This window comes from Felis catus, chromosome B3, assembly GCF_018350175.1.
Source record: "Felis catus isolate Fca126 chromosome B3, F.catus_Fca126_mat1.0, whole genome shotgun sequence".
Classification (NCBI taxonomy): domain Eukaryota; kingdom Metazoa; phylum Chordata; class Mammalia; order Carnivora; family Felidae; genus Felis; species Felis catus.
Genome location: NC_058373.1, coordinates 84,912,027 through 84,938,581, shown reverse-complemented (window position 1 = coordinate 84,938,581; position 26,555 = coordinate 84,912,027). Strand labels below are relative to the sequence as shown.

Sequence of the window (26,555 nt, the reverse complement as noted above, 5' to 3'; positions counted from 1 at the left end):
GGTAATAAAAGATAATTCACTGTTTTGTATTTTGGGTACTTGATATAGTTTAGAAGAATTTGAACAATCTGATATTTCTTAGCTGTTGATTTAGTTATTGATTTAGTCACAGCTAAAAAAAAAAGTTTTTTGTTTTTTGTTTTTTGTTTTTTTTTTAAGAGTTCCAGATGGGAGTAATTGGTGTTGGTACCTATTTTGCAGTTAATTTTCAGTAATCAGCGTTTAGGAATTTGCTTATGTTTATCTCCCCAGGTTTGCATGGGCTGTTTACAAGGGGAATATTAAAACATAGATATTTTGAGAAAGAATAAAAGCATCAGCAGAAATCATTTAGGTTATGTTCTCTAATCAATACGGAATTAAATGAGGAAATCAATAACAAGGAAATTTTGTAAATTCATAAATATGTGGAAATTAGTGAACACACTCCCGAATAATCAATGGCCCATAGTTATGACATACCACAACTTAGGGAATGTAGCTAACCAAGCATTCAGAGGGAAATTTATAGTTCTATAACTTAATATGATAGAAGGAAGAATGATGTCACATCAGTTACTTAAGTTTCCACTAAGAAACTGAAAAAAGAAGATCAAATTAAAACCCAAAGAAAGCATATAAAGAACATAGCTAAAATTATAGTAAAAATAGGGGTGCCTGGGTGGCTCAGTCGGTTAAGCATCCAACTTCGGCTTGAGTCATGATTTTGCAGTTTGTGAGTTCAAGCCCCGCCTCGGGCTCTGTGCTGATAGCCTGAAGCCTGCTTTGGATTCTGTGTCTCCCTCTCTTGCTGCCCCTCCCTTACTCATGCTCTTGTCTCACTCTCAAAAATAAATAAACATTAAAAAAAAAAGATTATAGCAAAAATAAATGGAAGAAAGTTTTAAAAACTGGAGAATACCAATAGACCTAAAAGTCAGAACATTGAAACATCAGGAAAACTAATAATATTTAGCCATACTGACTAAAAAGAGTGAAGAATTAAATTATTAAATTCAGGAATTAAAAAGGAATACTACCCATCTTATAGAAATTGTAAGGATTATAAGAGAGTACTGTGACTAACTGAATGCCAACAAATGTGATACATTTAAATGGACAAGTTCCTGTAAAGATAAAAGCAGTGAATTGATTCAGAAAGAAATAGAAAACTGGAAAGACTTACAAGTGAAAAAATGAATTCATATGTAAATAAATTCCCACCAAGAAAAGCCCAGACTCAGATGACTTTACTAGTGAATTTAAACCAGACATTTAAAGAAGTATATGAGTTCTTCACAGATTCTTTAATAAAAAAGAGGTGACATTTCATAATTCATTCTGTGAGGCCAGTGTTATGCAACCAAAACCAGACAAAAACATTACAAAGAAAGAAAATTATAATAATATAAATTTATTATATTTTATTATTAAAATATAATAAAATATTTTCATGAGTATTGGCACAAAAAATCCTCAAAAAAAGGTAAATGAGATCAAAATACATATAAAAAAGGATTATACAACATGACCAAATGGGGTTTATCTAAGTATTACAAAGTTTAACATCTGAAAATAAATCAACTAACATACAGTAATAATAGAATAAAAGACAAAAAAATACATGTCATATCAATAAATACAGAAAAAGCATTTGGCAAACTCCCAGTACTTTTTCATCATAAAACACTTAACAAAATGGGAATAAAAGGAAACTTTGTCCACTTGATATAGGACACCTACAAAAATACACAGCTAAGACCATACCTTATGCTAGGTACGGAGTACCTCTTTCTTAACATTAGTAAGAAAAGAGGGGTATCTACTCTTGCCATTTCTATTGAATATTGTACTTGGTCCTAGCCACAGCAATTAGGCAAGAGAAGGAAATAAAAGGCATCGGGATTGGGATGCCTGGGTTGCTCCCTTGGTTAAATGTCCAATTCTTGATTTTGGCTCTGGTCACAATCTCATCATTCCTAAGATTGAGCCTAGTGTTGGGCTCTGTGCTGACAGCATGGAGCCTGCTTGGGATTCTCTCTCTCTTTTTCTCTGCCCCTCCCCCATGCACTCTTTCTGTCAAAATAAACAAACAAACATTTTAAAAAAGCATGAAGATTGAAAAGAAGTTTAAAAAAAAAAGTATCAGCAGAGAAAGCAAGTTAATAATTTCTGGAAAGGGGCGCCTGGGTGGCGCAGTTGGTTAAGCGTCCGACTTCAGCCAGGTCACGATCTCGCGGTCCGTGAGTTCGAGCCCCGCGTCAGGCTCTGGGCTGATGGCTCCGAGCCTGGAGCCTGTTTCCGATTCTGTGTCTCCCTCTCTCTCTGCCCCTCCCCCGTTCATGCTCTGTCTCTCTCTGTCCCAAAAATAAATAAACGTTGAAAAAAAAAATAATTTCTGGAAAATGTTCCTTCAGACATTCATGATTGCCCCTGTTCGGGAAACTGAGATGGATTGATTAGTTGATAGAAGATCTTTTAGGGCATTCCTTCTATTAAAAAATAATGTTTATTTTCCTGTATGTAAATATATACTGATCAATGGTTTGTCTTTAATGAATGACTAAATTTTCTTAGAATATAAAGATGTTAGATATAGGGTTTCCATCTTTTGGAAAAAATATTTAACCTGTGTGCTTATGTTTTGCTCCTTGTAATGGGAATAATAATATCTGACCTCTACCTTTGGAGACTAATAATGATTTTTAAAAATTAAGAATTATAAATTAACTGATTTCCTCTTTTTGGAATGAAAAGCACCATTATGTAGTGTTCAAAATATGATCTGGGATTCATAATCTGTTTTCTTCTGTTAAAACTACACATGGTTTCTTTCTTTCTTTCATCTTTGTATTAACCGCATAAAAATAAGACATGTTGGGGTGCCTGGGTGGCTCAGTTGGTTAAGCACCTGACTTTGGCTGAGGTCATGATCTCATGGTTCGTGAGTTCGAGCCCTGTGTTGGGCTCTGTGCTGACAACTCAGAGCCTGGAACCTGCTTTGGATTCTGTGTCTGCCTCTCTCTCTGCCCCCATTCTCGGTCTGTCTCTCAAAAATGAATAAACGTTAAAAAAGATTAAAAAAAATAATAAAGACATGTTTATTTACATTTTATAAGGGGTCAAATCTAAAGTATAATAGGGGCACCTGGATGGCTCAGTTGGTTAAGCATCCGGTTTCGGCTCAGGTTATGATCTCATGGTTCCTGAGTTTGAGCCCTGCGTTGGGCTCTGTGTTGACAGCTTAGAGCCTGGAGCTTGCTTCGGATTCTGTGTCTCCCTCTCTCTCTGTCCCTCCCCCACTCATGTTCTCTCTCTCAAAAATAAATATTAAAATTTTTTTTAAATATAAAGTTTAATGGTCATAATTTAGGAATCCTTTTGAGTAGTTTATAAACTTTCTCAACTTAAATTTCATTTCTTTCCATACCAAAATAAATAGAATTATGTAATTGTTGGCCAGAGAAATATGAGGAGGGCAAAGGCAAAGAAGTTTGTGTATCTCATGTGGGACCAGCATTTATCTGTGAAGAACTTTATAATTTCTCATGATCCTCTTGTATGAGATGGACTAAAGAAGATCATATTAAATGGAAGATAGAAGTATAAAACATGCATACTGTATTTTGGGCAAAATAGTACAAAAGTACACATTTTAGAATTAGGCATATTAAGATTGAAATTCCACTTTCTTTTTGATTTTTTACTTTTTAAAATTTATTAAAATTTTTTTTTAACATTTATTTTTGAGAGAGAGAGAGACAGAGCACAAGCTGGGGAGGGGCAGAGAGAAAGGGAAACATAGAATCTGAAGCAGGCTGTGGGCTCTGAGCTGTCAGCATAGAGCCCAACGTGGGGCTTCAACTCACGAACCGTGAGGTCGTGACCTGAGCTGAAGTCCAATGTTTAACCGACTGAGCCATGCAGGCACCCCTGGAATTAATTCCACTTTCTAACTTAAACACATTACTTAGCCCATTTTCTCATTTTTCAAATCAGATTAATAAACATTTTTTAGGATGGTTGTGAGGTTTGATGAGATATCATTATATAAAATGTCTACTGTTTGGCCACTATGAACATTTGGTTAGTGGAATTTCTAAATAATGATAGTAGTAAGAGCAGCAATAACAACAGACACACATACAAAACTCATTCAGCAAGCGGATGAGTACTGAGAGCATAGTTTAGCAGCATAGTAAGGCAAGCTGTTGAACTAGAATAATTCACACAGAAGAAATTTGTGAAGGGAATTAAAGGTAAAATTTTGAATTATATGTAAAAAGTGTTTATTCCCAATTGATAGAAGCCTGTGTTGGCTTAAATGTAGGGATCCTGAATTTTTAAGTATTGTTATTATACCTATAGCCATCATAACATATAATACTTTTGGGTTCACATGAATCAACTCAGTACAAATACTTTATACAGTATAAATACTGATTTGATTTTTATGAAATCCAAATATTTCTCCTACTTTTATAAAAATAGGAAGAACTACACAGAGATAAAATGTCACTAATATTAATATCTGAAAGATTTTAAAACTTACCAGTAATAGCCATAATAGAGAAATTCTAAGAATAGTAAATGATCTTTTTGAAAAATGTTTTAGTATTTAATCAATAAGGAGAAATATATTTACTTTCTACACCATTGTAAAGATAAATTTCATTAATGTCTTGTTCCAAGTCTTAACATAGCTTGTTGGTTTTTTTTTTTGGTGTTTTCAAATATTGATGACCAGTGCTGAAATAGTGCAAGTACTGTCAGATCAGTTCAAATACTGTTTTGTGTTTGTGATGCTATCTTTTACATAAGAAACTCTTAAAAGCTTATTATAAGCTCTTTGTTTAATTTTTCACATTGCACAGAATGTGGACTCATTACTTGCTTTTCATTCTTTTCTTTGTTTTATTCATACTGATTTTTAGAAAATTTTACAACTTCTTCCAGAAAGAATTCATCAGCGATGGCAGTTTCATAGTATTGGTAAGTAATTTAAATATGTATTTGACATTTGACATAAATGATAATGCTCTTTAATGGGCTGGTCATTATTTCAAATGAATTTATGGTTTATTTTTTAGTAAAAACAATATAAAGAATACTGGACTTTACTTACTGGGAGTATAAGATAAAAATATAGATGAAAGATTACCAGTCAAAAGGCATATTAAATTTCTTTGTTCCTTTACTTTAGCAGTGGTGATAAAACTGTAAAACCAAAAAAATAAAAGTGGGCTCAGCCTCAAAACAAACATCTCAGAATCAGAAATGGAAGAGAAATGTAAAGTGCCAAATAGAGTGTGTGTATGTGTGTGTGCGCACACACATACACACACACACAGCACATCTTCTTTATCCATTCATGAATCAGTGGACATTTTGGCTCCTTCCACAATTTGGCTATTGTGCTATTGGCTATTGGCTATAGTGCTGCTATCTCCACTATTACAGTGCTGCTATAAACATAGGGGTGCATGTGCTCCTTTGAATCAGCATTTTTGTATCCTTTGGATAAATACCTAGTAGTGCAATTGCTGGATTGTAGGTAGCTCTATTTTAATTTTTTGAGGAACCTCCATACTGTTCTCCAGAGTGGCTGCACCAGTTTACATTCCCACCAACAATGCAAAAGGGGAACCCTTTGTCCACATCCTGACCAAGTATTGTAATATTTGTGTAATTTGTAGTCTCTTACTGACCAGTCTAGCTAGGCATTAGTCATCAGTGTTGACCATTTCAAAGAACTAACTCTGGTATTGTTTGATTTTCTCTGTTCTTTTTCTGCTTTCTATTTCATTGGTTTTCATTTTAGCTTTTTATATTTTTTAACTGTTTTGCTTGCTTTGGGTTTAATTTGTCTATTTGTATTTTCTTATGGAAGTCTAGGATATTAATTTGATATCTTTTTTCTTTTTTGATACAGATATTTAAGGCAATAAATTTCCCTCTAAGCTTTGTTTTAGCTTATCCTGTAAGTTTTAATGTTGTGCTTGTGTTTTCATTTAGTTGAAATATATACATACATATATATATATGTATATATACATATATATATATATATATATATGTATATTTAGAGAGAGAGAGCATGCGAACAGGGGAGTGAGTAGGGCAGAAAGAGAGAGTAAGAGAATCTTAAGCAGGCTCCACACTCAGCGCAGAACCCAATGCAGTTCCCACAATCCTGGGATCTTGACCTGAGCTGATATCAAGAGTTGGACACTCAACCAACTGAGCCACCCCAGGTGCCTCAGAAGTTTTTAAAAACATTTTTTTTTTAATGTTTATTTTTGAGAAAGACAGACAGACTGAGTGGGAGACAGGCAGAAAGAGAGGGAGGCATAGAATCTGAAGTAGGCTGCAGGCTCTGACCTGTCAGCACAGAGCCTGATGCAAGGCTTGAACTCAGGAACCGTGAGATCATGACCAGAGCTAAAGTCAGATACTTAACCGACTGAGCCACCCAGGTGCCCCAGAAATACTTTTTAATGTCCCTCTTGGTTTCTTTGACCTGTAGTTAAAGAGTGGTTTTTTGTTTTGTTTTGTTTTTTAATTTTCAAGTATTTGATGTTACCACAGATTTCTTTCTGTTGTGATTTCTAACTTAATTCGTTTTTGGTCAGAAAATACACTTTATGTGATTTTAGTCTTTTTAAGGTTTTGAGACATTTCGTGGCTCAGAATATAGTCTCTCTTAGATGATGTTCTGGTGTGCTTGAGAATGTGTATTCTGTAGTCATTTAAAAGATTAATGTATGGCAATGATATGATTTTTAAAGAACAAGGAAGTTCTTGAATAAATGGAATCTTACGCAGTATCTATGAATGATAGGCTTGATAGTATAAAAAGAAAAATTCTCATTCAGAATTCCTGTAGGGACTTTTTACTATAGCGTAACAGATTTCTCCTAAATTTATATGGGAAATCACAGGCAAAGTATATGGAAGAGTAAAAGGATGGTAGAAGGAAGATGGTGTTGTTGTATATTTCCATACCCAATAATGCTATAATAATTAAGATAGTGTCACCGTGTAGGGATGGACAAGTGGATAATGGAAAATAACATGGAAACCAGCTGAAGACCTAGCCTTATACATAGAAATTTGAATTATGATTGAGATAGCATTTCATTTCATTATAAACCCTAAAAGAGTTAGTACCACAACTGGCTCTCCATTTGAGTAAAAAAATCTGTTATTGCCATACAGAAATAAGTTTAGGATGGATTTCAGGTCTTAACTGTTAAAAGTAACACTTTAAAACTTTTTAAAGTGACTGTTGGTTTATCTTTATTACTTTAAGGTAGGGAAGTATTAAGAAAAGCATTGGTGAATTGACTATATTGAAATTTAAAACTTTTCTACATCAGAAGATACTTTCTCTCCCAATCAAAAAAAACATGGCTGAATTGTTTGGAAGTATATATTTCCAATTCAAAGAAGTGACATAGAATTAGTAAGCAGTGTGTATAAGGAACTCTCATAGTAAACAAAATAACATAATTGAAAAATGAACAAATGATATCATAAGCAATTTGCAGGAATTTGAATGATGAAAAGATGCTTGGTGTCACTAAGAAACATCAGACGAAAACATTATGAAGATATGTTTTAGAGCTTCTACCAGTATTTTATGTTGCCAAGAATGTGTTACCATAGCATTCTCATACACTACTAGAAGTACTGGTAACTTTTTCAACTACTTTAGAGAGAATTTTCTATTATTGAGTGAAGCTGCAAGTGAGTAATTTCATTCCTGGTAATATATCCTGGGGAAATTCACATGTCTACAGGAAGTCATGAACAAGAACCTTTATTATAGTATTCCTGAGAATTGCAAAAAATTTGAAAACAAACCAAATGTCCTAACATAAGTAAGATTATTGGAACATAATGGAATAGTAAATATATAGCAGTTAAAGTGAATTAATTAGAGCTATATAGATTAGTGTAGATGAATTTCAGAAGCTAATGTTGCATGTGAAAAATAACTTATAGGAAGGCTTATTTTGTATGATATATATAAATGTATGTTTTTTCAAAAACTATTAAACTTCAAACTTAACCAGATTTGATTAGTTTTCCACTTATGTTCTTTTTCTGTTCCATAATCCAGTCCATGATGCCACACTGCATTTAGCACATATAGATTTTTTTTTTTTTAGGGGAGTTGATTAAAGACTGGGATTTACATAGTATTGCTTTAAGAAAATGAATTTGCTTGAACATAAGAGAATTGCAGATAAAACAGTTAAAATTTTTTTTTTAGTTTATTTTTGAGAGAGAGAGAGAGAGACAGATTGCAAGCAGGGGAGGAGCAGAAAGAGAGGGAGACACAGAATCCAAAGCAGGCTCTAGACTCTGAGCTGTCAGCACAGAGCCTGATGAGGGGCTTGAACCTATGAACTGGGAAATCATGACCTGAGCTGAAGTCAGAGGCTTAACCGACTGAGCCACCCAGGTGCCCCCAGTAAAAGTTTTATTTGAAATATTAAAGCTTATTTTTGTATGACAACTGAAACTTAACCAAATAAAATCTAGGCTTGATCTTTGTGTCTGTGTGTTTTGTATATGTATAATCTTGAGGTTATTAGAAAGAATAAAAAATACAGTATTGGAAAAAATAGCTGTGGAAAAAATTCTTGTTATTGGTATAAGTTTTAAACATATAAACCAACTCTAAATATTTTATTGATTTATAAATAAATACTCATAATATGAAAATGTTTTTGGAAATAATTAATACCAAAATCTGGATAAAGACTGGGACAGTTTTTTTCTGGGGAAGGAAGGAAGGAGAATGATTTGAAATGGTTTCAAAGGAGGCTTCAATGATACTTGTTAGATAAAACCTCATAGATCATGTAAATAAATGAAAATTCAAAATTATAAGAAATACAGGACTGTGTTAGATATGTTCAGACCAAATGGTTGGTCTCTGGATGGTTATTAATGTAATTTTAGTATTTTATTATAGAATTGAAATATTGTATAAATTAAAAGAAACAAAGATGGATTTGAATATTCTGAAAAAGAAAATTAGTACAATGAAAATGTTAGGGAATATTAGAGTTACAGAAGTTTATGTGGTTAAATGAAAATTTTCTGCAGTGGTTTTTATTTGTATTAGTGATGGAGGAAGTACTTAATTATATTCTTAGTGTTAAATAAGAGATGTACAGAGATTGTTGTATTAAGTGCAGTTTTGTGTTTAGGGTTTGTTTTGATAGAATAAATCATGTCTAATTGCAATAGATGATGTGTTGTAAAGGTGACTTTTTAAATTCCTTTCTGGTCCCAAGATTATGGCCAGAGGGATATCAGGGTCACCAAGAATAACTTGGAGGTTGCCAAGGACTTGTTTTAAAGTGTTTTCAAGTCTGACCGAGAACTCTGACATTTGGAAACAAGTAAGAAAATATGAATGTTTAAAATCATCTTTTCTTTTCAGGATTGATTTTAAAGAAACTACTCCACACAGGAAACTCCTTGAAGGTATGGTTGTCTTTCTTTTCTATGACTTTTTAAAAACTGAGTAAAGCATATAGTCTCTTGTTCTACTTTTCCTACATCAACTTTTTTCCTAAAGAATTTTGAATTGTTTACTTAATTGAAGTTAATTGACTTAAAATATAGGAACATACTCAGTGTGTGTGAAATATGTACTAGGTTGATTAGGCTATTGAAAAACTATTGTTGGGGTGCCTAGGAGGTTCAGTTGGTTAAGTGTCTGACTCCTGGTTTCAGTTCAGGTCATGATCTCATGATTCTTGGTTTGAGCCCCTCATTGGACTCTGTGCTGATGTTGGGGAGCCTGCTTAAAATTCTCTCTCCCTTTTTCTCTGCCCCTCCCTTTTTCTCTGCCTCTCCCTTTTTCTCTGCCTCTCCCTTGTTGTCTCTCTCTCAAAGTAAATAAACTTAAAACAAAGAAAAAAACTGTTGTTTGCCAATGCATTGAGTGATTCACTAGAAATACTTCATTCTCTGATCCCAGAAGATAAAAACTATTTAGTCATTCAATAAATTATTCTTTATATTACCATAACTATGCTTAGATGTAGAGAGAAATAAAGGATCTATATTAAAAAGTTGGTTTTATTTCTTTTTCATTATCTCATTGTGCTGTCAGAAGCTACCTTGTCTAAAAGCTTCTCATTGTAGATTAAATGAAAGTTTCATATTGTAGGTAGGTTTGGTGTCAAGGCTTGGAATAACAGCATGAAGGATTAAGTCTTCCTAATTGTTATCTTGTTATCTCCCTAAACTGTGAGGTTGGCAGCCGTTGAACAGCTTTGACAGTGGCCATTTACCAAGCTGTGGTAGGCCAATTTCCAAAGCTACCAGTGAGGTTAGGTTAGTGAAGAACTTGATGTTTTCCTTGTCAGAGTTTGAATGTTTTTCTATCTTTTCCTGTTCTCTTCATGGGAGAGAATTTATGCATTGATTCAAATATTTGTTGTCTTCTGTAGATGAGTTATTGTTCTAGGTGCTTAGAATAGAGTCATAGGTCACAATTTCTGTTTTGCAGGTTAGCAGCAAATAATAAGTACATGACATAATTTCAGAGAGTGGTAAGCCTTTTAAGGACAAGAACATTAATTTAGCAGTGCACCAGGATCCCCATTACGATTCTTCATTTTACCAAACTCATTATAGCAAGGAACAGTTATTGCCCTCTTTCTTCTTGTATTAGACCATCAGAAATGATTTTCTGATTTTTTACAAATGGAAATTATAGAATAAAGATTACCTGATGGCTTTCAGTAAGAGGCCAAGTTTATTCTGTAGTTGTTCAAATCTATGAATTTAATTTTACAAGTAATGAGAGCTCAATAAATGACATGGATGTAATAGCTCTTCCTCCTTCCCTCCCTCCTTCCTTCTTCCTTTTCTTTTTCCTTTCCCTCTTTCTTTCCTTCCTCTGTTTTGCAAAGTAACATTCTCCAATCATCTAAAGAATTTTGGCCTTAAAAGTAAGAAAATATTTCCATTGTAAGTAAAAATACTGTTTTTATTTATTTTAGATCAGGCGGGAAGGTGTTCGTCTTTTTTTATTATGGTTACAAGCTCTTCAGAATAACTGTAGCAAAGAACAACTTTGGATGTTTTCTTGCTTAATTCCCGGATTTTCAGCACTACAATCTGAACATGGACCTCGAACTTTAGATAATCTCATTAATCCTCCACTCAACCTTCAAGAAAGTAAGATTCATGAGATCTTATTCATTAGTATTTAAAATTTTCTGTGTAGTTAATATAGGTTTAAAATGTCTGTACATTTATTAACTGGGTAATTCAAGGCCATGTTGTAAAATGTAGGTTTTATTATTTTTTAGGTATGATGAGGCCAACAGATCAGATGATTGTCGTTAAAAAAAATATATAGTTACAGTTCCCAAGAGGAGAGGGCATGCCACACCAGGGAGGGTGGCCACATGGGGAAGTACCAGGGTCAGTCAGGGGTAGGGTATCATAGGCAAGAGCCTATATGATTTCTGTAGGTAGAATGTGTGAGGCAGTGTGAGCAGTTCTGCGGCTCATTTGGATAATTTTAGCAGGCTCAGGTGCAAACGGGCTTTCCCTCATTGTCACTCAGGTACCTGGGTGATTAGGTGAGGGGATTAGTGGCCTTGAGTGTGAGGGCCGAATAGAAGTGGGGAGTAGAGGTGTGTACTCTGGACTGGATGGTTTGCACCTGGAAGGAATGTTCTCCAGCCCATGTTTATGATCTCTAGGAATTAGCTAGCCAGCCCTGGGAGGGCCATTCTTCTCTCCCTGGCCAACAAGTCTTCTGGCATCAAAGCATCAGAAACACCTAGTTAATATAAGCCATTTTTTACATTTATCTTTCATCTCTAATTCTCATATGTCCTCTTGTATCCTTGAGTTAATTTGGATGTACTTTGAAGTACAAGAGTTTTTTATTTTGTGCCAAGAGGACTATAAAAAAACCTACTTTTGTGAACTTAATTACTGGGCTAATATTTATTGAGAAACAGGTTTAGGAATCTGCCTGTACTAAACTAGGTGCTGCTTAGGAAATATTTAAGAGAATTCAGCTAGTTGTTGGTTTTCTTGAATTTGTGGTTGTTACAATGAATGTTTTTGAATATTTGAAAATTTTTGAAAATGAACATATTTCTTATTTTATACATGGACTTTTGTAATCAAGGAACTAAGATGTTATCTTTTCTTTTTGAGAGGGAAATAGCATTTCCTTTTTTGAATAAAGTGTTACCTTAAAGGGTAATCGTGGTCATTACTAGAGTACTCTGTCCTTTAATTGATGAGCTCATTATTTTTGCTGTTACTCATCATACTATGGAATTTTGGAATGGACACACTTAATGTGAATTTTAAAATATCATGAGAAGTTTTTTTTCAAGCAAGATTTACTCCTAAGCCCTTCATATCTGTCTGTCCATCCTTGTCACATTATCTCAGTCAAGGGCTTATGAAACAGCTGTTATTAAACTTCATGGTTGTTGTGATGGATCGTCCGGATGATCTCAGATTTATTTCAAGCTTCAGTCATTAGAACATTTTCAAGCAGTATTTGTTGCATATGTGTTTTACAGTTAATGTTTTTTGGACCACATTATTTCATTGTTAATTTTGTTTTGTAATTATACTGAACATTTCTTTTGTCTTTGGATAGCTCAAGTCACTATAGAGGAAATCACTCCTCTTGTCCCCCCACAATCAGGAGACAAAGGACAAGAAGATCTCACAAGCTATTTTCTTGAAGCACTTTTAAAATATATAGTAATTCAGGTATGTTTTATCTTCTTAAATATCACCCCTCTTACCATCATTTTTCCCTCTCTTACCATTGTTCTGTTAGAGTAGATATTTGTTTATTGTCCTGAAGAAGGACAAATTTTTGCTTTTGAAAATGTATGTTAGTATGCCTTTCCTGGAAAAAAAAAATCATTGGAGGGATTATTAATCCCTTAGGGAGCTAGAGAGAGAAATTTTTAAGTAGACTGTTTCATGTATAAACCTTATGCGGTCCAGTTTCTAATCCTTTCCTTTATAATGAGCAGCTGTGGTCTTTAAAAAAAACTAATAACTGGTTTAGGGATCAACCTGCCAAGAAGCCAGTAGGGAGGTAGGCTGAGAATGGGGTGTGGGTACAGGAATGTAATTTATACTTGAACCTGTTTGTACTGTATATTTCTAAGTGAATGTATTTTGTAAGGTAACCTCTTCACATCTGCATAGGAAATGTGCATGTTCTGATCAGTGGAAACACTCAGCATATATACATTTCTTGTAACTGTTCCAAACATAAAGATTCCCCATGCCTTAGAAACTAACATTATAAAGTTAATTTGGACCCTGAATGAGATTACCAAGATTTAAATCTGATTCCACATCTTACTGATAGTATGACCTTTGTTAAAATTAACCTCTGTGGCTTAAAATAGACATAAAAATAATACATATCCTACTTTGGTGTTTGAGGGTTAAATAATTAGTGCAAAGTACTAGAATAAAAAAGTACATGATACAAGTAAGTGTTGTGTGAATAGTAGTTGTTACTGTCATTATTATTACCAGTTTTTCTTTTTTAAAAAACAACTTTTACACTCCATATAGGTTTTTAAATGTTTTGCTGGTTTATTGAGATATAATTGGCATACAGTAAACTGCAATATTGAAATATACAATTTGATGAAATTTATTATATGTGTACAACATGCAGCCATCACCACAATCAATATAATGACCATATCACCCCTAAAAGTTCTCAGATGCCTTCGTAATATATCCTTTTCCACTCCTAACTGCTTCCTAATCCCAGGCAACTATTGATCTTTGTCACTATAGTTTGCATTTTCCATATTTTTATGTAAATGGAATCCTGTAGTACATACTTTTTTTTTGGTCTGGCTTCTTTTTTCCATCATAAATATTTTGAAAATCATCCATATTGTTGTATATTTATAGTTTGGTTCTTTTTATTGCTGACTAGCTTTTCATTGTATGGATATACCACGCTTTGTTATTCAGGTGATAATGAGTTTCCAGTTTTTGCTATTGCAAATAAAACTGCTGTGAATATTGATAAACAAGTCCTTGTGTATATGTAAAATTTCCTTTTTGTGGGTAAATACCGTTAGTCAAACAGCTAGGTTGTAGAGTAGGTATATACTGATTTTTTAAGGCGCTACCAAGTGTTTTCCGAATGGTTGTGCCTTTTTACATTCCACTAGCAATCTATGAAACTTAAAAGTTGCATCACATCCTCATCAACAGTTGGTATGGTCACTATGTAATTTTAGCTATTCTAAAGTGAATGTATAGTGGTATCTCACTGAAGCCTACTCTGGGCTTTTACCATCCCCCTACTTAGATATCTTCCTCCCCCTACTGAAATTCTCACACCCTGTGTTTTACTGCTCTTTCCCCTTCTATCCTCACCTCCTTACTTCATGGACACTGTCCTCACCTCCTCGTGCTCAAAGTCCCCACTGGGCAACTGCTTCTACTATATCCCCTCCATGGAGGCCCTACTTCTTATGCAAGCTCTGATTACCTGCACTTGACTGCCACTGCTTTTACTCCTTCTCTACTCTCACATATACCTATTTTGTATGACTTTTAAGGCTGAATTATTCAGGATGGGGCAGTGGGGAAAAGAACATTCATATCTTTGTCATTAGTAGAGCCGAGTTTGAGTCAACTTTGAAAATTTTCCAGAGCATACTTTAACTTCTCTAAGATTTTTGAAATATAACTTATATAATGCATTTTCATGGCATTAAACCCTCATTTTAAGATTTGTCCTTTACATATATTTAGCGTGTATATCTTTAGAGTGTAATAGACTAGTGTATTGCTTAAGTAACCTTTTACAAGCTTGTTTATAATAACTAATAACTGTTTCTGTTTCATGGAATGATTCTCATTATATTTTTTATTATTAGGTAAAAAGTTTAGAATGGAAGAACAAAGAAAACCAAGAAAGGGGATTTTCATTTTTGTTTTCACATTTTAAGAAATATTACTTGCCTTATATTTTCCCAAACATCTGCAAGGAGAATAGTTTATATCATCCTGTACTTGGTAAGTAGTCTTTGGAATTTTCTAAAAGATCACATGTAAGAATAAAATATACTTCATTGTAGGGGCACCTGGGTGGCGCAGTCGGTTAAGCGTCCGACTTCAGCCAGGTCACGATCTCGCGGTCCGTGAGTTCGAGCCCCGCGTCAGGCTCTGGGCTGATGGCTCAGAGCCTGGAGCCTGTTTCCGATTCTGTGTCTCCCTCTCTCTCTGCCCCTCCCCCGTTCATGCTCTGTCTCTCTCTGTCGCAAAAATAAATAAACGTTGAAAAAAAAAATATACTTCATTGTAAAGCTGGCATTTGTTACCTGAAGAAGACTGATAACTTTAGTATTTTTATTGATTCCTTAGAAATATACCTTGATTCATATAGAAAGTGGAATTCTTTTAATAGGAAAGTTTCACTGAGAGTGAAGAGATTTTTTTAAAAAACATATTCTTTGGGTCTCACCAATTGGAAAAGTTAACCTACCAGCAATATTTGTGATTATAAATTAAACTGAATTCTAATATTTCGTATGATCTTTAAACTACATTATAAATTTTTTTAAGGCCCCCCCAAGGGTTTGATTTAGTATGTCTTATTTAAATTATGTATGAATAATTACAGTGTCATATGTTTTGATGATATATTATCCAGTATTTAGTGGCTGTGCCAAAATGGCTGTGTGTGCCTTGAAACTAGAACCTTCTTGACAAATGTTGGTTAGAAGCAGACCTTCCATATATAGGAGGCACTGGCAATTTGTATGTGGAAATGTTCTTTTTGAAGAAAGATTTTCCTATTTTAAGCTTTGCCAAGTTTAGGCAACTCATAGGTTTAGGCATAACCATTAGAGCTAGTAGAAACGAATTAAATTAGAGTAGCAGATCTTTGCCACTGAGAACAATATTTACTTTAAAAACATTTTTGCTGTAAAAATCAAGGAAAAATTCTCATACTTTGTATTACTTCAAAATTTGTGTCTCAGTCTTAGGTTAATTGAAGTGAGTTTTCATTAATTTCAAATGGCTCTGGAACGTTCTCTACTTAGGCAAGATTCATTGAGCTTTTCAGTGATAAAATTGCAAAAACACGTTTCCATATATCAGCCATATATGGTTCACTCTTGTAGATTCCATGCTGATATCTAGCAGATTATTTTAAAATGTCATTTTAGTGCCAAATCTGCTTCTAAAACAAGAGTATCATGACAAGTGTTTTCTCAAATGTTTAAAAATGCATATTTATCTAAGCATAATTCTTATTTCGGTCTTTGTTTTCCTTTTATTTTTCATAGATATCCCACAGGTGAGACCAAAGCCACATTATGTTATGATAAAGAAGGATGCTGAAACCAATGAAGCAATCTATTGTACAAAGGAGCCTTTCATTAAGGCTCGGGTTATTGTCATTCGTTGGCTGGTTTCTTTCTGGCTTGAGCCAAAGCCACATACAGGACCTCATATTCCTGGGATGGAAGGTGAAGTCTTGCCAAAGAATATTCAGGTAATACACCACATAAGGCAAACTTGTTAAAGTTAAAAATGGCTTAAGAGATATGACTGTGGTTTAAATTGCCTTATGTGTAGAACACTTTTAAAGCAAATGATAGTATTTTTTTTGTATAAATGTATTTTATGAATCCAAATTTTAACAATTATTATAGAATTGATAGTTTTTTTAATAAAAAATAAAACTTGGAAGACATAGAAGATCATTCTAGTCATGTGAGTCTCAGCTTTTAATTTGTTTCTGTATTTTATATTAGTTGTGCAGTATTAAAAATATTCTGAATTGTACATACAGATTTTTGCAGTTGGAAGCAATCTGTAATCAAATGGTTGTAGAACCATCATAATTCTTTGTAGATTTCCAAAGCATTCACAGAATGCTGACTTAAAATCTTATCTCCCAGGGTACTTGGTTGGCCCAGTCCATGGAGCTTGTGACTCTTGATCTTGGGGTTGTGAGTTCAAGCCCCGTGTTGGGTGTAGAGATTATTTAAATATAAAGTCTTGGGCGCCTGGGTGGCTCAGTCATTTAAGCACCCAACTTTGGCTCAGGGCATGATCTCACGGTTTGTGAGTTCAAACCCACATCAGGCTATCTGCTGTCAGCGCGGGAGCCCACTTTGGATCCTCTGCCCCCATATCTCCCTGTCACTCCCCACTTGCACGTTCTGTCTCTCTCAAGAATAAATAAACATTAAAAAAAATCTTTTTTTTTAAATTTTTTAACATATATTTTTGAGAGAGAGAGAGAGCATGAGCAGGGGAGGGACAGAGAGAGAGGGAGACAGAGAATCTGAAGCAGGCTCCAGGCTCTGAGCTGTCAGCACAGAGCCCGATGCAGAGCTCAAACCCACAAACTATGAGATCGTGACATGAGCCGAAATCAGATGCTTAACCGACTGAGCCATCCAAGGAGCCCCCCAAAAAATAAAATCTTAAAAAAATAACGCCTTGCCCTCATCTCATTTCCCCTTTTTTCAACAAGGGCACTGAGTCTAGAAATGTGATATAAAATTGTATGGCTATACAATGGAGGGACTAATCTATAAACTTCTAGTATTTCTTAATTAAATAGTTGGTCTTTTTCATACTTCATTATCACTTTCTCCTTTTTCCTCAGTGTGTGTTTTTCCTGAACTTATCTATATTATGGTATTTATTTTATAATTTTTATTTTCCTTTTCTCAGATTTTCTTCATTTAGTTTAAAATATCTTATACCGTGTGTGTTTTTGTATGACTTCTTAAATCTTTCACAAATTAAGTGGAGGTATAAAGTGGGTGTTTAATTGACTAGCTCTCAGAATATTTCAATTATATTCCCCCTTAGCCTTTATTTATCTGCAGTTGACTATGGGTATGTTTTCCCTAAAACTTTGTTTCACTGTCTCTACACAGAATTCTTAAATATAGAAACTCTCAAGCAGAACTATTTTCCATGATCTCAGAACTTAATGCACTAAAATCATGGAGGTTTTGATTAGGAAGGCATATTTGAGATTATTTACTTAAACCCTCTTGTTTTATAGACGACAAAACTGAGACTAAAAATTGAGTAACTTAATGGAAACGAATTTGCCATACCATGATATAGTGCTACTACTATCATAACATGGTAGTAATTTCCTTATCACCAACCTTACTTTATCGCTAGTCTTAGGCTTCATCTTTAGTCATGGTGAAAAATCTTTTAAGTTAGTAGAATATAGAATGTTCTCTTGAGTTTGTTTGTTTCTTTCCTTCCTTCCTGCCTGCCTACCAGCCAGTCAGCCTTCCATCCTTTGTTCCTCCCTCCCCGTTTCCCTTCCTTCCTTCCGATTTTATTTTTAAGTAATCTCTACACCCAGCATGGGGCTCAAACTTAAAACCCCAAGATCAAGAGTCACATATTCTACCAATAGCCAGCCAGGCACCTCACTCTTGAGTTTTTTTTTATATTTTCTTTAGGCGTCATTTCTACTTCTGTCATAATTTTTTTTTTTGCCATTCCTTTGTTTTTTTGTAACTTGTTTGTACTGTAAACATTCTAAAAGCAAATTATAGGTGGATAGATGATTAGTGAGTATCACTATGAATTATTTGGATTGCCACTTAATTATTTAGAATGGATTCTAAATGAAATCTATGCCTGGGGTGCCTGGGTGGTTCAGTCCATTGAGTGTCCATCAGATTCTTGATTTTGGCTCAGGTCATGATCCCAAGGTTGTGGGATCAAGCCCTGCATGGGCTCCATGCTGAATGTGGAGTCTGCTTAAGGTGTTCTCTCCCCACCCCGCCTCGTTCTCCTTTCTACCTGTCTCCCCTGCTCATTCACTCTCTCTTTGAAAAAAAAAAAAAAGTCTATGATCTATGCCCAGTTTTAAACAATAGTGTAAGTTATTTGTGGAATGCTTTGAGTTCTACCAGTATTTGCTATTAGAAAGCAAAATCCCAGGGTGCCTGGGTGGCTCAGTAGGTTAAACATCCAACTCTTGATTTCGGCTTAGATCATGATCTCACAATTTGTGAGCTCGAGCCCTGCATCAGGCTCCTTGCTGGCAGCATGGAGCTTTCTTGGGAGTCTCTCTCTCCCTCTCTCCTGCCCCTCCCCTGCTCTTGGCTTCTCTCTCTGTGTCTCAAAATAAATAAACTTTAAAAAAAAAGCAAAATACCAAATTAAATGATTATGATATTCTCCCTCTTTTCTTTTTATTTTAGAGAGCAGCTGCTAGTTTGGTATCCAGAGAAGAAAACAAAAATGATAATGCTGATAAAGCAGATAGAACTACAGAACCAGAACAGTCCCATTCTAATACAAGCACTCTCACGGAGCGAGAACCTAGCTCATCTAGTCTCTGCAGTATTGATGAAGAACATCTCACAGACATTGAAATAGTTCGCAGAGTTTTTTCTTCTAAAAGAAGTAATGTAAACTTTGTCACAGAGATATTTCGTCAGGTAAAGTATCTTTCAGTAATTTTAATTTCTAATGTAGACTTTGGTTTTTAATGTTGAATATACTGACTTTCAGCTATTTAAAATTCCTAATAGAAATGTTTGTTTGTTTTAAGTTTATTTATTTTGAAAGAGAGAAAAAGAGAGCATGAGCAGGAGAGGGGCAGAGAGAGGGAGAGAGAGAATCCCGAGCAGGCTCCAACACTGTTAGTGCAGAGCCCAATGCAGGGCTCAAATTCACAAACTGTGAGATCATGACCTGAGCCAAAACCAAGAGTTGGACACTTCACCAACTGAGCAACCTAGGATCCCCTTAATAGAAATGTTTTTTAAAGTTCATATTTAATTTTAAATTTAATTTTAATTTTAAAATTTGCTGTTTTAATCTTTTAATATTTTCTATTTATATTTTTTAGTTTATGATGAGTTTAGTTTAATAACCAACCATGCTCCTCCTTCTGTTATTAGAACAGTTTTCTTAGTTACTCACTTTCCGGTTTGAAACTTTATTTCCTACCATTTGATTAGTAAATTAAAATTATTTTATCTTTCATTCTCTACAATCAGTAAAAAGTGGTTTAAGAGTATAAGAAGCAATGTTTTCATTGCCTTTATCCTCCTTTCAGAGGCTCAGTTTTGTCCTCTAAGACATTCTGAAATTAAAGTTGCGTAAGGTAGATATTTGGGGACTAAAATAAAGAAATGGAGAGAAAGAAAAAGAATAAAAAAGTATCATATAAGGATAGCTAGAAATTCCTAAGTGCACGTTCTAAATTACATAGAAATTTTATGGGAAATAAACCTTATAAAAACTAATCATTTGCTCTTAATAGCAAAGGTACTTAACTTTTGCCGGTAAACATCATTGAGTTTTGTAGCTGAAGGGGATCATTCAAGTCTCACAGCAAGAAAGTGGTAGATTTGGGACTAAAACTCCCAGATCCTGGTTCCCCTGGCAGTGCTGTTTATATCACATTGCCTTCACTTGCCAGGGAGCTGTCTAGGCAAAGCACATCTTCACCTCATATACATATTTATTGATACGCAAAACAGAGGCATCATTATCTTTGTAAAGAAACAAACTTGCCTTGGCTTGTTTCAGCAGCACAAACACTAAACATTAGAATGATACAGAGAAAATTAGCATGGCACCTGCACAAGGACCACAGGCAAATTCATGAAGGGGTTCTATATTTTTGTGTTCATGAGTACAAAATGTATACAATTATATACAAATGGATTGTTTCATTCAACCCCAATAAAGTGACTATCACAATAAAAAAAAAAAAAGGAGACCAACTTGCCTTACCATTTTGTCCGGCTTTGGCAGTGGTTCTGGTTGCCAAATTTTACAGTTTGAGTTGGTAGACTATTTGACAAATGGGAAGGGAAAGATATTTGGCAAATAATGTTGGAATAATTTACTTGTGGGAGAAATCAAAGCAAGCTTATAGAACTATTCGGGTTTTCGAGTAATAAACTTTGTATAAGTTTATTTTTCTAGGAATTTGTTCATTGCATTTGTTTTCAGATTTGACAAAAAGTTCATTACATTCTTTTATAAACTTTTTAATCTCTGAAGCATTTATATTCATGTTCCTCCTTTTCATTCCTGTTAGTATTTATTTGTCTTTTTTTTTTTTTTTTTTTTTTAATGATTCTTGCTAGAGATTTGTCATTTTATTAGTCTTTTCAAGAATGAGCTTTTGGCTGTTAGTCCTCTCTGTTTTATACTTGTTTTTCTGTTTTATTATTTTTTGCTCCTTGTTATTTCATCTTTCTACTTGATTTTGTTTTTTTTTTCCCTAGCTAATTAATTTTAGTCTCACATTTTTCTCAAATGATTTTTGAGGCTATTAATTTACCATATGTACTGTTTTATCTATATTTTACATATTTTGGTGTATAGCATTTTTTGTTATTATTCACATGTAAATATTTTCTAATTTTCATGTTAATACCTTCTTTGACCTTTGCAATATTTATCAATTTGTGTCTTCCAAACAGTTTTCTGGTTTTTTTTTTTTTCTTACAAATTTTGATGTGATTCTTTTAGAGAATATAGTCTGTATGATACTAGTTATTTACAATGAATTGAAACTTATGGCTCAGAATGCAGTCATTTCTCATAAATGTCCTGTGTGCTTGGAAAGAATGTATGCTTCTCTGTTGAGTTCAGTGACCATTAACGTCTGAACTTTTCTATATCCTTACTAAAGGTTTTTGGTCAGTTTGACCTTACAGTTATGGAAGTCTTATACTCTGATGATTTGTCAGGTTTATCTTTGTAGCTCCATAAATTTTTCTTTGTATATTTTCAAGCTGTGTAATTAATAATTAAATACATATAAGTTGAAAGTTTTATATTTAAATGTGGCTCAGCTGTATAAGCATCTGACTCTTGTTTTTGGCTTAGGTCATAATCTCATGGTTTATGAGTTCGAGCCCCATGTTGGGCTCTGCACAGTGCAGAGCCTGCTTGGGGCTCTCGCTCTCTCTCTCTCTCTCTCTCTCTCTGTTCCTCCCCCACTTTGCTCTCTCTCTTTCAAGATAAATAAACCTTTTTTTGAATGTGAATTAAACATTTTATTTTTATGGCCCTTTTCACCTACAAAAATTATTTTTGCATAAAGTCTATTTTATTTACTATTAGTGGATTTATACCACTTTTTTTTTTTTTTTAAGTTTATTTATTTTGAGATAGAGCGAGCGAGCAGGGAAGGGACAGAGAGAGAGGAAGAGAGAAACAATTGCAAGCAGGCTCCATGCTGGCAATGCAGAGTCCAACACGGGGCTGGAACTCACTAACTAAGATCATAACCTGAGCCGAAACCAAGAGTTGGATGCTTAACTGACTGAGCCACCCAGGTGCCCTAACTTTCTTTTTATTATGAACTAGCCTCTGGGGTGGCTGGCTGGTTCAGTGGATAGAGCATGGAACTCTTGATCTCAGGGTCATGAGTTCAAGCCCCCTGTTAAAAAAAAAAAAAAAGAAAGAAAAAAAAGTAGCCTCATACTTTTTTTAAACAATCTTTTAATTTTTAACTCTTCTATATCATTAGATTTTGTATGCCTCTTGTAAATATGGTTTGATTTTTAAAAATCTTTGTCTTTTAAATGGAATATTTATATTTATTATAATTATTGTTATGTTTGGATTTATTGGTAGCATCTTATTTTGTTCTATTTTTTTTTACCATGTCTGTATTTCTTTTGTGTCATTGTCTTATTTTTTGCCCTCTTTTTAATTGATACTTTTTCACTTTGTATCCTTTTACTGTTACTTGGTTTGAAAGTTATATTCTATTTCTTTTTCTTCAGCGATTATTGTATAAATTTTAACATACATAATTCACTTTCCAAGGACTAAAGTTATTTTTTACCCTTTTTCTAATCAGTACAAGGATCTTAGAACCTTATTACTCTTAATTCCCCCCCCCCAACTTAACCTGTTATTATTGAATAATTCAGTTCTATTTTATGTGGTTGTTTAACTCCAGTATTATTATTGTTCTGTGCATTCAGTATTGATTTACGTTTAGTTATCTGTTTATCATTTTCTGTGATTATGATATCTTCCCTTCCAGATTTTTTAGAATCACTTTCCTCTGCTTGAATGAAGTTCATCATTTAGTGGATGATTCATCATTTTAGTGGCTGTCTGTTGGTATCAAATACTAAAAATTTTTGCCTGTCTGAAAATGTCTTTTATTTTTGAAAGACTTTTTCTACTGGACATAGACTTCTAGATTAACAATTATTTTCACCCAGCACATTTTAGATACTCAGATACTTTCCCACTGTTCTTTGTTTTACGTTGTTGCCGTTGAGATGTCAACCAGCAGTTGAACTAATAAGTCCGCTATCTTTGCTCTGGCTCTTTTTAATATCTTCTTTTAGTATTTGGCATTTTACATTTTACTGTGGTATGCCCAGATCTAGGTTTCCTTTCATTTATTCTTTAGGGGATATTTTAGGCATACTTCATTTATGGATTAATATATTTTGGCAATTCTGGAAAATTTTCAGCCATTATCGCTTTAAATATTGCCTCTGTCCCATCTATTTCTTGTCTTTCCGGGACTCTGACAAGATGTATGTTAGATCTTTTTTACCTTAAGTGTCTGTTAACCTCTCATTCATATTTTCCATCCCTTTGTCTCTCTATGCTACATTCTGGGTACTTCCTTTTTAATTACAACTGCTTCTGGAAATTGGCAAGTCTGCTCAATTTTATTGTTTCTAGTTCTTATGTTTTACTTATTTATACTAAACATAGTTATTTTATATTGATTGATCATTGTAATATTCCTGAGGTGTTTGTAGATCTGATCATACCATATTTTGTTTCTATGTTCTCTTTCTTATTGTGGTGTATTCTCTTAAGGTTTCTTCCAATATTTCATGATTTCAGAAATTTAGAATTTTGACTCTGAGCTTTTTCATCTTACATCTTTATTTGCTGATTTGGTTTATTAAAGGTTGATTCTCTCAGAAATGAGTTGCATTTGCTGCTTCTAGGTGCAAAGAGACACTAACAACCTGTCGTTAAACTGAATCCTTGATTTGAGGTTCAAGCTAGCCACATAATATGAACACAGAATATAAAACTATGTTAAGGCTAGCTTTTAGTTACAGTGTGTCTGGGGAGATTTTTGTTGTTATTGTTATCTACTCTGCATCTAGGTATGGGCAGTTTTCTTTACAAACTTTTAATGGTTGGGTTTATTTCTCATTCAGCATTGCACTGACAGTATGTAGTTCTGACTTTGTTTAGTTTTCCTGTTGTTCTCCCTGCTTTGGCACAATAGGTCCATGGAAACCAAAGTAATTGGTTCCACTCAGAGTGAAAGCCAGCTTTCTTGCTCCTCCTAAAACTTAGCTCACTGAGTTTGGATTTCATATAGGTTTTTATTTTTGAATATTTTTTTCTGCTTTTTGGCTTATCAATGCATTTAAAAAGATTAAAGTTGGGGCACCTGGGTGGCTCAGTTGGTTAAGCATCCAGCTCTTGATTTCGACTCCGGTCATGATCTTGGGGTCATGGGATTGAGCCCCATGTCCGGCTCCATGCTAAGCATTGAACCTGCTTGGTCTCTCTCCCTCTCTTTCTCTCCCTTCCTCTCTCCCACTCTATGTAAATAAATAAACAAAAAAATTAAAATAACAAAAAGATTAAATGTATTTTTAATATACATTTTGATTTTTCAATCAGAAGGTTTGTTGAGTTACTAGTCCACCATACTCTTGGAAACAGAATTCCCCTTATTGAGTTTTTAATAATGCTCTTTATATTTGAAATTTTTAAATTTGCATTTGCTTATTTTTCACATCTGCCCTAGTCCCTTTTTGCAGTGGCTCATTCATTCTTTATTCATATTCATTTTCTTAAGTAAAACATGTTAAAAATGTTCATTTTATATTCCTTATTTTACTACCTCTATCAGCTAGTTTTTGTAAGTTTTGGCCTTCTTGGTTGTTGTTTCTGTTTTCACCCCTGTTTGTTTATTTTGGGTTTTTGTGTTACGGATTTACATTTCTGTGGAATTTTGTGGGAATTAATTTGAAACTTGGGTTGAAAGATGTGTTCCTCTAGAGAAGAAATGCTCTTGCTTCTCCCAGGTATTTGGTGATCCTGTCAACCTTGGTTTACTTTATTTATTTTTAATTTAATTTTATTTTAACTTTTCAGTAAGCTCTATTGTATGCCCAGTGTAGATCTTGAACTCATGACCCTGAGATTAAGAGTCACATACTCTACCAAATGAGCCAGCCAGGCATCCCAGCCTCGGTTTACTTTAAATTATAATTCTCAGTTTATGATTCTGCCTACTTTGCACCACTCAAAGTTATGTGATGATCAGCCTGAGAATACGAATTTGCAGGAAAGGGTGTTCTTCCCTCCTATTCCCCTACACTAAGTCAGTAGACAGGTTTCCTCACTGACTCTTCTCTGGAGTTGAGATTTTTTGCCTTCCCCTCCTAGCTCACCTTTGTATTCAGGTTGCCTACATTGGTGTCAGTTTTACACATAGGAGCCTGATCTGTCTCTCCCCTCTGAACAGGTAGCTATTTAAACCCAACACTGTAGGCTATCCAGGGCAATAGCCAGCAGCTTCATTGCTCACTTGCTGTCTGGATTAATACACACATTTTGGTCTAGACTCAGAATATCCTTACAAGCTGAGCCATTCATTTAAAAAGGTCTGTTGTATTTTTTGATGTGACAGTTTTTAGGTGTTCTATGCAGGAGGATTCCAGGATATCTTTTAAATGATATTGCTGGAGACTGAAGTCCTCGGAGATGTTTTTATTCTGATAATTATTTTTTAAGTGATTTTTAAGGCAGAACTTAAGGAAAAATAAATTTGAGGATCGTGACACCAGTGGATCATTCATGTTTTGAAAAGGGATTAATTTCTAAGATTAGGTATATAGTGGGAAAGCTATTTTTACTTGCAGTAATGCTGATAAATTTTCAAAATTGAGAATTTGTGAAATAGTTTCTTTCCTTACTTTGAAGGCTCAGATGTTCCACAATATAGATAAAATACTCCATTAATTATCAGGTATATGACCATGTAATGAGTTTGCCCCTAGCAGTCCCAGCTAGAGCACAAGTCTTTCTATAGGCAAATAAGTTTAGTAGAAATATGTTTACTTAATGTTTCTCAAAATTATCATCCTCAAAGCTTTCACAATTACTGTTTTCCCTATCTGAATTTCCATCCTTCAACCCTCCTTTCTTTCCTCTTTACCCTTTATCCCTTTTTTTTCTAACCTGATACTCATCTTTTATTACTTTTAAATATGGCTACACCAGAGAAGTCTTCCATGACCACCCAAAAATAGATGCACCTGTATGCATATGCACACACACAGACACATGCACACATACACACACATAGTATCTTTTTATGATGTTTTTGAAAATTATTTTCTTCATAGTACCTCTTCTGAGTTTTATATTTATTTAAAAATTATTTTTAAAATTTTAATCTTTTTTTCTACCCTCCATGAATACTTCTCATATTCATTCATCATATCCTCAGTGCCTGGCATAGAGTAGGC

The 26,555-nt window shown here is 34.2% G+C and overlaps 1 protein-coding gene and 1 non-coding gene across 16 annotated transcripts in view; both read left to right on the top strand.

Annotated features, from left to right (window-relative positions):
• Window positions 1–26,555, top strand: part of RALGAPA1 (Ral GTPase activating protein catalytic subunit alpha 1) — a 269,144-nt gene that overhangs the window by 48,077 nt on the left and 194,512 nt on the right. For all 15 annotated transcript variants that reach the window (XM_045059797.1, XM_045059798.1, XM_045059796.1 and 12 more), the window contains exons 4-10: window positions 4,914–4,971; window positions 9,440–9,483; window positions 11,013–11,190; window positions 12,647–12,762; window positions 14,922–15,060; window positions 16,338–16,546; window positions 19,248–19,487. In XM_045059797.1, the coding sequence (XP_044915732.1) occupies window positions 4,914–4,971; window positions 9,440–9,483; window positions 11,013–11,190; window positions 12,647–12,762; window positions 14,922–15,060; window positions 16,338–16,546; window positions 19,248–19,487 (984 nt within the window). The remainder of the gene's footprint in view (window positions 1–4,913; window positions 4,972–9,439; window positions 9,484–11,012; window positions 11,191–12,646; window positions 12,763–14,921; window positions 15,061–16,337; window positions 16,547–19,247; window positions 19,488–26,555) is intronic.
• LOC111561070 lies at window positions 20,578–20,682 on the top strand. The gene has a single exon (XR_002743438.1). It is a non-coding gene; the product is annotated as a U6 spliceosomal RNA (small nuclear RNA).